This window comes from Corythoichthys intestinalis, chromosome 6, assembly GCF_030265065.1.
Source record: "Corythoichthys intestinalis isolate RoL2023-P3 chromosome 6, ASM3026506v1, whole genome shotgun sequence".
NCBI lineage: Eukaryota > Metazoa > Chordata > Actinopteri > Syngnathiformes > Syngnathidae > Corythoichthys > Corythoichthys intestinalis.
In genome coordinates, this window is record NC_080400.1 from 24687201 (window position 1) to 24699358 (window position 12158).

A 12158-nucleotide genomic window follows, 5' to 3' on the forward strand; every position below is an offset into this window, starting at 1 on the left:
GTCCTTGTTCGTTTGTCGGGAGGACTGATTGCCAGAGTTTGGTGTGTCAATCTTGCTCGTGGCGCACACGTTTTGGGCTTCTGTGATAAGAAGGCGTTGTGTATCTTTTCTGTTTCTTTAAACTATGGTGTGCTATTTATTTTACATTAGGTGTGTTAGAGTAGTGCAGTCCTACAGTGAATATGAGAAATGATACTATTCCCTGATTGATTATATTACGTGTGTTCGAGTGATGCAAACAGTTAGACTGTGCCTACGAGAAACAGTACCATTTTTCCTTTTCCCCCTCATGAGCGCCGATAAGGTGATTCACTTTACTGTGTTCAAGGCCACTGAATGGAGTCTGCCTAAACCATAGTTAAATGAATGTGTTATACTAATGCAAGCAATTATATGGTGTATGCGAGAACGGTACCTTTTCCCTTCAAAACTTAACAACACAGACTTCCTGTGTGTGTCCGTCAACTATATCTGTCCCTCGGGAAACTCAAACCCAAATAACAATAGTTCCTATTGCTACTGTCGTGTCGACAGCGATGAGCGCTCTCAGATTTCAGACTTACGTTCTTACTTTCATTTTACCGTATCAATCCATGAAAGAAACATTTATTCATCATGATGAAACGAGCAAGTTATACAGCAGCCTTTAAAAGAGAAGTCACATCTGTTTTGTTTTCTCCTAGATTCTGGTAAGTTGGAGAAGTTGTCAAATCATATTATTACCGTAAGTATTGTCAGTTTATGGTAATGTTTTGAACTACCAATATGCTATGCTTGTGCTGTGTTTCACCAGTCAGTAAAATGACATTTCTGTATCTGTACACAAGCTCTGTTTTCTTGTATTCTTCTATTTATTGGTGCTAAAATTAGGGTGCGCGTTATAAATGGGTACAATAATTTTCCCTAGATTTTACGAGTAAATTTGGGGTGCGCATTATCCATGGGTGCGCCTTATATTCGGGAAATTACGGTAGTAACTTTTGCTATGTGTGGAAGTCATTTAATGTTCTGAATCAACCATTAAAGTTGTTAAAATTGCTCCCGTTATTGCATTAGCTCCCTTCTGTCTACTTTCGACATGTGTTTTAAAACTTTTTCATCATTTAAAGACAGATTTAAATCAAGATTTTGCCGATTTAGGAGCAGTTTAGATAAAATGTTACTTAGGTTCGCTAGGAAGGTTCTCTACAACAGAGCTTTCCTATGATGTCTACTGTTTAAAGATTGCGGCTCTTTACTAATGCATCTAGTTCTTTAGATATGTTACTAATGCCACTGTGTATGTCATTTGCATCTAGTTCTATAATATATGAATTCTACCGTAGCATTATGTGGGCGTAGTTTGTAGGCTATCGGCTACAGTCAGGTATTATTGGAGCCACCTAGCATCGCGTTTGCAACGGCCTTCCAACTCCTGCTCTGCTCTCTCGTCTCAGTGAGTCCGTCTCTCTCAGACTTTTCTCGCGTCAACCAACATAGTAACGCAGAGTAACGCACGCCTTTCCCACCTCAGTAACAGTAACGGCGTTGCCAAGGCAAGGCAAGGCAAATTTATTTATAAAGCACAATTCAACACGAGGCAATTCAAAGTGCTTTACATCACACGAAGACCATAAAAATCACATTTAAATCAACACAACGTAAAAACCAAGACAAAAGATCGCATTTAATCACAGAATAAAAATAAATAAATAAAAATAAACAAAAACTACTAATAATAATAATAATTGAAATCAGCAATGGAGATAAGCACAAGAGGAATAGAAAGCAGATAGATTGAATTATATAGACAGTTATGGATATGCAGTGCTAAACAAAAGCGATTTCAGCCCTGATTTAAAGGAGCTAACAGTTTGAGCATACTTCAGACGTTCGGGTAACTTGTTCCAGAGGTGAGGAGCATAATAACTAAATGCTGCCTCACCCTGCTTGGTTTTTGTTCTTGGAACATGGAGAAGACCGGTTCCAGACGACCTTAGGGGTCTAGATATCTCATAGGAATCTAACAAGTCAAGCATGTATTTTGGTCCAAGGCCATTAAGTGTTTTGTAGACGAGCAGTAGTATTTTATAGTCTATCCTTTGACTCACTGGAAGCCAGTGTAGCGATTTCAAAACCGGTGTAATGTGGTCCAGCTTCCTTGTATTTGTGAGGACTCTGGCTGCAGCATTCTGTACTAGCTGCAGCTTCCTGACTGATTTTTTTATCAAGACCTGTAAATATACCGTTGCAGTAGTCCAATCTGCTGAAAATGAATGCATGCATAAGTTTTTCCATGTCTTGTTGAGTCAGAAGCCCCTTAATTCTGGTTATATTTTTTAGGTGGTAATAAGCGGATTTAGTGACGGACTTTAGATGGCTATCAAATTTTAGGTCTGAGTCAATAATTACGCTAAGGTTTCTGACTTGATTTGTAGCTGTAAGTGACATTGTGCTAAGTTGGCCGCTTATCTTTGACCTTTCCTTTTTTGGCCCAAAAATGATCACCTCTGTCTTCTCCACATTTAACTGGAGAAAATTCTGGCACATCCATTCATTGATTTGATGAATGCATTTGCTCAGGGAGACTAAGGGACTATAATCATGTGGGGACACAGAAATGTACATTTGTGTGTCATCTGCATAGGCGTGATATGAGATGTCATACTGTTCCATTATCTGAGCTAATGGAAGCATATAGATGTTAAATAAGAGTGGTCCAAGAATTGACCCAGAGTAACGCACGCCTTTCCCACCTCAGTAACAGTAACGGCGTTGCCAAGATGAGAAAAGTAATTAATTAGATGACTCACTAATGAAAAAAATAACGCTGTTAGTTTGTAACGCCGTTATTAACAACACTGGGCGTACTTATGTAGAAAATTATTTGCCCCCTTGTTAAATTTGTACTTTTTTGTAGTTGGCGGATTTAAAAATGCAAATGCATTTGATCGCTTGCTAGTTAAACTCCCGCTGTTTTGGTGAGGTCCTTTGTGTTTGTTCGTTAGTGGATCTTTTTTTTTTGTTCACACTGTACATAGAGCGCACCAAAGCAGAAGGGGTAAGCTGCCATTTCTGTTCAACCCGTTTTCTCCTGTTTTGTTTAATATAGGAAGCCAGGGTAGTGGCTGTCTATTTGTCGTTTCCTTTTTACGATCAGGGTTTAGTTAGCGGGTGGGGTTTAAGTAGATTCCTTTTGTTTGTTGTTTTGGCCAGGGCTTACCCTGAAGTCAGCTTCGTTTGTATTTTGTATTCATTTGGCTTTTGTAAATTGACTATTGTAAAAAAAATTGTGCCACTTGAGAACTAGTGTGGCTCGTTTTATGTTACGCCCTGAGCGAGCCGTCCGTGGCACTGAACAAGGGAAAAAGAAAGATGAGTACAATCCCAAGAACACCATCCCCTCTGTGAAGTATGGGGATGGAAACTTCAGGCTTTAGAGATGCTTTTTGGCAAAGGGGACAGGATGACTGTACTGTATAAAGCAGAGGATGAATGGTGAAATGTATCGTCAGATTTTGAGCCACAACCTCCTTCCCCCAGTCAGAGACTCTTGGCGGGATCTTCCAACATAACAATGATCCGAAGCACACAGCCAAGCTGACCAAGATCTGGATGCGTTCTGGAGTGGCCAAGCCAGGGGCCCCCAACCGTTTTTGCACCACGGACCGGTGTGATTTGGGTGTTTTTTTCACGGACCGGCAATGTGCGGCAGAAAAATACAGCAAATGTAAACTAACATGATGGATTTAAAGATGCACAAACCAGACAAAGATAACCTAAGTAAACACAAAATGCTGTTTTTAACCCTTTCATGCTGTGATTGATGGAACATTGAATTTTACTCGTTCTCCCTGAAGAAGAAAGTTCAGACATGTTACAGCACTGTAAGTACCTTTTAATACTACAGTATTAAATTAAATGCTCAAGCTCCCTTATTTTAGTTTTGAGTGATCCTCTAGAGGTGGGAATCTTGGGGCACCTAACGATTCGATTATAAATCGATTATTGATGCCCTCCCCAGCTATTAAGTGCTTTCGTTCATTAGTTACAAAAATTGTATACAAATCCTCTCAGGCTTAAAAAAACTATTTCAGTATCATGTTAACAGTTCAAAACAGCAAACAAAATACTCAAGTCCCATTTCTGTATCAGCAGCTTTAAACTACATTCAATGAATTTAATGTTGTGAATCAACCGTTAAAAGTTGTTAAAATTGCTCTCGTTATTCCATAATTTCCCTTCTGTCTACTTTCGACATAGTTTTAAAAGTTTTTCATCATTTAAAGATAGATTCAATTCAAGATTTTGCCGATATAGGAGTATTTTAGATAAAAAGTTAATTAGGTTCGCTCGGAAGGTTCACTACAACAGCAAGTCTGTTATTTCGCATCTAGTTTTCTATACATGTGCTTACACCACCGAGTCTGTCATTTCGCATCTAGTTCTATATACAGTGGGGAGAACAAGTATTTGATACACTGCCAATGGGAAAACCCAATGGCAGTGTATCAAATATTTGTTCTCCCCACTGTACATGTGATATCTACCGTAGCATTATGTGGGCGTAGTCTGTAGCGGCTGTCGGCCGTAGTCAGGTATTATTGGCTTTTTATCTAGTGGCATGACTTAAGCATGATGTTTTCTCTCGGTCCTTTCCTCGTTGCGTTCCGAAGACCGCGCTGACTGTGTTTTAGTTCCGCTTTACCTTGCATATTTCTATAATCGCAATTTGGATGTTTGTGAATTGTTCTTGAATCTTCCCCGGTCGAATTGCGAATAATCTAAGAATCTGAAATTTCGCACACCTCTAATCCTGACTAGTTTATCATTTGTCAAAGCTCCCATTTGTACAGAAATGCTCTAGCCAGATCATTGTCATGGAAACAACTGTTCAAGTTCCAAAAAAACAACAACAACAAAAAAACAGAACAAAAAAGGTGTTCTGTGTAACCGAACAAACAACTCCACTCACGATCTCCACCGCTTATAAGGCTGCGACTCAGTTTGTGACTCATGGCGGTCCAGAAGAACGAAGGAACTTTTAGCAACAGACATCAGAGAGAGCAGGAGTTTAGGAAAAGTCAGACTTGCAGATTCGCACAACAGTCCCTTTATCGTCTTCTCTCTTTGAGCTTCCTCTTGCTGCGCTTTATGATGATGCAGGTACATTTCCACATGGTGGAATTTAATGCAGCTTCAAGTTCACACAGAAAGCCCATCATTTGAAGGAATAATATGTAAAAATCGTGGCCAAAAAATGGTACTGCAAACAGGGTCAGAACAAGCGCTCAACATTCTTTTCCTCTTTGGGCTGCCACATAAGTCCTTCATAATGGAAAATCAAACTGCGTTACCATATGATCAAAAACTAGAAAATGCAATTTCCCGAGAAATTGTGTGGAAGATTTGCTGTGCTGGGTGGTATACTTGTAGTAGAAGTACACGTACTTGTAGTACTAATGCTGTACTTAGCAGCAGCCTAGTGTGAACGGTTCAGTGGTAACCCATTAAATGTGTATGTGGGAGCGGACTTCTCGGCAAAAGTGAATAGTGGCTGGCCATCTTTGGCGAAACGGCAAGTTTGAATGAATTTGCGCTTAGAAGCGAGGTCCAAAATAGAGCTTTGTTGTATTTTCAGAGCGCCGCCGCGCTAATGTCAACAACTCATCCAATAGCAGAGGGGCGGGCGTACTTATATCTGTGCTATCAGGCTGTTTTAGAGGACGGATACATCAATACACGGCCGATGAAACCTTAATAAATGACAAACTTCATTGAATTTGTTGAAATCAACGTCACCGACTAACGCTAACTCAAAGATTAAGCCTACTGTCAAAATTTCTGAGTTTTTTATTAGGGTTTAGGGTTAACAGCATATCAGTGCCAAGTAAGTTGACTGCACAATAACAACACACAGATGAACTGCACAGTACAATGAACACAAAGCTGGGGGCGAGTGCGCGCCGCGGATGTGCGCGCACAACCCGGAAGTACATCGTACACACATGCGGTCAATTTGGCCACAAAACTTGGCGGCAACTAAGCACTTTTAAACTCAATCGGACGTCGCGCCGTCGCCTCACAGCATAAATGTGCAACACAATATGATGTCATCAATGCTTGCCAACTTGGAGCGATGACTACCCTTCGTTGCAACGGCAAAGCTACGAAACGGCCGTGCATGTTGGGGGTCCAACCTATCGCTGGAACCCTCCAGAATGAAGAAAAAATACGTTCATTCCTGGACGTACACAGATCAACATTCCCTCGCACAGCTCAACAAGTGGCTGAACTCGGCTTTAATGTGCATCCGCGCTGGTAGCCTGGTACACACCTTTCAGTCCCAAAACACTTAGCGTGTGTGACTCAAGACCAAAACGGGAAGTAACAATGAGAGGTTACCATGGAAACGAACACGTAGCACGAAACCTTTCTAGCATTTTCTGTTCAAAATGCTCTTCGTACATGACTACAATATTCTTCATTCTACATACATTATTAGGCAATAACAAAATAGTAACGCAGACACTAAGGAAACCAACTTTAATCAGTAACTGGTTTGGAAAAATGAACACGTTAGATCACTCATTACTGAAAGAAAGTAATCAGATTACAGTAATGTGTTACTTCGTAACACGTTAGTGACAACATTGAAAAAGGTACTGTTTACTCGACTAAAACAATAAATAAAAATAAACGACTTGAGACAAAATGGCGGAAGAGACACCGGCGTTGTAAAGTTGAAATCACTTAAGTCGGGTACATCGTAACCCGGGGACCTCCTGTGTTAGCGCCATTTAATGAATAATTAAAATGCACATCTGAAATACTGTATTGCTCCTTTAAAAAAACAAAAACAAAATATTAACCTCAACAGCACCACTCCGTACCAATGAAATGTACATTAATTCTTACTAAATGGATCACCAAATTAGAAAAAGCTTAATTAACCAATTGTACATGCAGTAAGTGATTATTGATTCATTTTCTTTCCCCATTCCATCAGAAACAATGGCACCGCCAAGGAGTGGTTAAGCCGCCGTCCCATAGATGTACTAACCAGCCCATTGGCTTGTATACTGAATTTTAATAACTATACTGTTGTTTGTCGGTACACATTTAAGTGTCCACATCTGGCCAATCCTGTGAAAAAATTCTGTTGGCATCATTGATCAGCTATTGATCATTCATTTTCGCCCCCTTCAAGGAAAAGTTGCCATTTAACCCGTTCCATCTTTAATTCAACAGCAAATGTAGCTGTGATAACAGCAACAATGAGGGCAGGCTATGAGCAGTATTACTACAACCAGAGGGAAAAGGCACAGTGGTGGTTGCCATGGTAAATATGGCCCCCTGTCGAGTGTGTGTAGCACTCCCCTCCCCCTCTTCCTCTCGGTGCTGGCTTTTCCTCTCCCGCCACGCTGACCAATCCCCTTTCCCTACCTTCTTATCCCCATTTTAAATCATCTCTCCTATATTTCCTTCACGCCACAGTGGCCTTGGGTAAAGGCCGCCGACAGTGCGCGGAGTGCTGGCGACCTTCAGTCCATCATAGAAGAAAGATTGTAGTTAATCTGTCATGCATCACCCAAAATAGCCGCGCTATTAAGGCAAAATTGGCGGGCTCTTTAATTGGCTGGACATTTATTGGGTACACCTGTACAATCTAATAGAAGGATGGAAGGACGTCATTGCTCAGAGACCAAATTGATGTTTACCACATATGTATATGAACACTTGTGCGTTGTTTGTGTTATCCATCTGTAATTCCATTGGGGACAGCAAAGAATTTCATGTTTCCCTCAAGTCAACATGAAATACTGTCACTTCAAATTGCTTTATTATTAATAAACTCACACAATTCTGTTCAAATATTTGGTTTTCTATTATTTAGTAAGGGTTTAGTGTGTTAGTGCTGTCCTGTATGATTATATCAATGAATAATTCATACGCAGATGAGACCACGACAAGAAAAAAAGCTGCGGTTATACAGTGGAATTACTCTTGTTGTTACTATCATAACACATGCTAATTGAACTTGTTACCTAACACCTTTTCTTGTTCCTAATAAAACTCTTAAAGCAAGACTTTTTTATCATTAATAAATCTTGGGCTAAAATGTCATTTTGCTCTTTCAGTGCATAACAACTGGAGCTCCTTTAACCTTAAATAGATCATGAATGTGCAGCCTTGCCTTTAGACATGCAACCTTACATCATCCATTTGATGAGCCACGACACGCGTTGTCACCATTGAGGCCTTGTGTGAAATTTAACAACAAATCATCACTGTGACCCTGCCTCAGTCATACATTATATATCATTTGCTTATGGAAAATGACAAGAAATTGACTGAAAGACTGCATCTATAAAGAACTGACTTGCATGAGAGTCTAAAATGATGGATTAAGATGGATTTAAATGTGTTCGGGTTTCATATTTGGAACACATTTGTGAACATTGCCATGACAAAAGCAGAAGTTTAGCTGCATGTGTTTGTGTACAGACTAGGCATTTGGTTTTAGGCAGAGGTGGGTAGTAACACAGTACATGCACTCCATTACATTTACTCGAGTAACTTTCAGAGGAAAAGATACATTTTACTTTTACTAGAGTAGATTTCTGAAGAAAAAAAAACGCTACTCTTACTAGGCTACTTTGGGCTACACAAGAGTCGTTACATTTTTCCTCTTTATGCTTCATATAACATTTTTTTATTTTTTTGCTAGTGATGGCAAGAGTAGCTCTACCAATTTCACCAATGAGGCGTTGCAACAATAATCATATGACTCCATTACACCAATCAGACGCAAGCTTACAAGTTCTATGATCATGCCAGCCTGTTCAATCACGTAGCGTCTGTAAAGCACCATAAAAACTGTAGTATTTGACAAAGCACGGCACTCAACATGACTCAAAAACGCGGATTCAAACCTCTCTCCTAGATTTTATTTGGCACCGATTGACCTCGGAAAACCGGAGATATGATTCTTTTAATTTCATAATAGTAACTATCAAGGAACTATTCACTATTCAAACTAGGAAATATTTTTTTTCCACTATAGGGCACTCATGCTCTTTGGACGAAAAATGCTTCATTTCAGTCATAATAGTAACTATCAAGGAACTATTCACTATTCAAACTAGGAAATATTTTTTCCCCACTATAGGGCACTCATGCTCTTTGGACGAAAAATGCTTCATTTCAGTCTTTTCTTTTTCTCTCTCGCCGGAATGCAATGACTTTTTTTTAGGGCTGTCAAACGATTAAAATTTTGAATCGAGTCAATCACAGCTTAAAAATTAATTAATCGTAACTAATCGCAATTCAAACCATCTATAAAATATGCCATATTTTCATGTAAATTATTGTTGGAAAGGAAAGATAAGACACAAGACATATATACATTAAACATAGTGTACATAAGTATTGTATTTGTTTATAATAACAATAAATCAACAAGATGGGATTAACATTAACATTCTGTTAAAGCAATCCATGGATAGAAAGACTTGTAGTTCTTAAAAGATAAATGTTGGTACAAGTTATAGAAATTTTGTGATAAAACCCGTTAATGTTTTTGTTTTGATAAAACTTGTAAACTTTTCAATCAAAAAATTAAAACTAGTAGCTCGCCATTGTTGATGTCAATAATTACACACTGCTCATGGTGCTTAAACCCATAAAATCAGTCGCATCTAAGCACCAGCAGAGGGCGAAAAAAAAAAAAAAAAAAAAAAACCAAGTAAAAAGTGGACATGACACTGTGCTGTCATTTTAATCTGTTTGAGCGGGGCATGTGCGTTAATTGCGTCAAATATTTTAACATGATTAATTTAAAAAATTAATTACCGTCCGTTAACGTGATCATTTTGACTGCCCTATACTTTTTTGTTTTTGTATTTTTGGTTGTTTTATTATATAATTTTTTGCGTTGTGCTCTCCTATTGTTGGCAAATTCTGTGTCGTTTGTGCAATGGTGCTTGTTTGTGTGTCCATTTGTTTTTTTTTTTGTATTTTTTGGCTTAATGTGGTTATGTAATGTAATGTGTTATTGTACTGCATCATTATGACAACAGTTCATATACCGTAGATAAGTTTGTGCTGAGAGAAAATCATATCCCCGTTTAAAAAATAATATATATATATATATATATATATATATATATATATATATATAAAATAGCAGCTACTCACAATGTTACTCATTACTTGAGTATTCTTTTCACTGGATATTTTTTACTTGTTCTTGGGAACATATTTTGAATAACTACTTTTACTAGAGTATTATTATTTTGAAGTAACGCTACTCTTACGAGAGTAAAAATTTTGGCTACTCTACCCACCTCTGCTAATTTGAATTCATTCCCACCTGCAGCATATTACCGTAACCGTTTAGACAACATTTTCTCTATTTTTTGTGTTATGTATAGTATTATAGTCATTTAAAAATGACTATACACAGTACTATATCAATTGACCTTCTACCAATAAACAATCTCAAGCTGTTGTGGATTTTTTTCAATCCGTCTTTCAAAAATGAAAATAATATGTGATAGGTTAGAAGATGAAATGAAAACTTACATCTAAATGGACAGATCGGTGTTCTACATTGATATTCAAAACGTTTGCAGAACACTGATTTGAAGGTGTAGTTCACAGCAAAAACAAACCAAGAAAAACATCTCGACTGTGAACCCAGTGACCCATGAGAAGCCGAGCTTGGAGCGGGTAGTTCACCAGAACGAGACCGGGTGCGCTTGTGTCCGCCACTAACCTGTGAGACTGTCGTAGCACTCGATCTCGGTGCTCTCCACGGCTCTCCGCTGCTCCTCGGTGAGCTTGGCGGCGGATTGTTGGCTCAGCAGGTTGACCTCGGAGCCGCCGGTCGTCCCGTCGGCGACGTGCGCCCCTTTGAGCTGCAGCAGCGCCCGGTGATATTTACCGATCGCTTCGCGGAATTTCTTCTCCTTGTAGCAGCGGTGGCCCTCCGCCTTGAAGTCGACGGCTTTCTGGATCTTCGTCTCCATCTCCATTTCCGCGGAGGCACCGATTCGACACCCGCCGCCCCCTCCGTCTCCTCCTCCGCCGCCGCCGCCGCCTCCTCCTGCTCCTCCACCGGCGGCCGCTGCCAGACTCCTGCCACCGGTCTCCGGATAGCTTTTAAGGCTCTTTATCGGGTGTTGCTTGGCTTCCATGCTCCCTAGTGAGCGGGGCTGGAGCGGACCATAGTGCTCGGAGGACCGGAGCAGCGTGCTGTGCATAAAGGATGCGGTTCGGCTACTTCGGAGCGGCGAGACGTAGGACGCGCCTCGAGGAAATGAGCCGCGATACAAAAGTTGGACGAACGTCAAGTGGTTATTTTGAGATAAAGACGACGGCGAGCGGCATCGACATTTTATGAATTCGAAATAGAAAGCTAGAGAGGCAGCGAGTGTGGTGATGCTCGCGGGGACGTGTCGTAGCAACAACTGAAGCACGAGCAGTTTCAGCACCAAAGGCACGCGACCGCCTCTGCCGCTTGGCATTGTGGGACACGTAGTTCCTATATATTGTCGGAGAGAACTAAAAATACATCTTGTGCGTGCGTAAATATAAATATTTACTTTAATTTGAGGGGAAACATTTTAATAGGGAATTTTAAAATGTTAAAGTGGCAAATAATACCTAGTATAAATTGCATTCACGTAAAAGACAAATGGCGAATTTCTTCAACCTCTGTTAATAAGATGTTTACATTTTCTTACGTCAGTTATACCCATGTACATACAGACTATGACACGAGCAAATGAACATGTCATAATGGGGAATTAGTGAAATAATGAGGAAGGGCGGGTAATTTGGAATACTCACATTTGATTACTCACATTTGATTGGCTAAAATAGTACTGGAATTGATCAAATGTCTGCCCCATGTCGGGTGGCCATCCATCCATCCATCCATCCATCATCTGCCGCTTAATTGGGGGTCGGCAGCTTTAGCAGGGACCCCCAGACCTCCTTCTCCCCAGCCACTTCAACCAGCTCCTCTGGCGGGATCCCAAAGCGTTCCCAGGCCGGCCAAGAGACATTTGTCTCTCCAGCGAGTCCTTTGTCGTCCCCGAGGCCTAACGCCAGTGGGACATACCCAGAACACCTCTACGGGGAGGCGTCCAGGAGGCATCCGAACCAGATGC

The 12158-nt window shown here is 40.3% G+C and overlaps 2 protein-coding genes across 2 annotated transcripts in view; both read right to left on the bottom strand.

Moving 5' to 3' along the window:
* The window catches only part of ttc9b (tetratricopeptide repeat domain 9B), a 62173-nt gene extending 50637 nt beyond the window's left edge, over window positions 1-11536 (bottom strand). Inside the window, exon 1 of the mRNA XM_057838736.1 lies at window positions 10760-11536. Within this exon, the coding sequence (XP_057694719.1) occupies window positions 10760-11510 (751 nt within the window). The 5' untranslated portion in view covers window positions 11511-11536. The remainder of the gene's footprint in view (window positions 1-10759) is intronic.
* capn12 (calpain 12) overlaps window positions 1-12158 on the bottom strand; it is a 271950-nt gene that overhangs the window by 133111 nt on the left and 126681 nt on the right. The gene's annotated exons all lie outside the window — the stretch shown is intronic.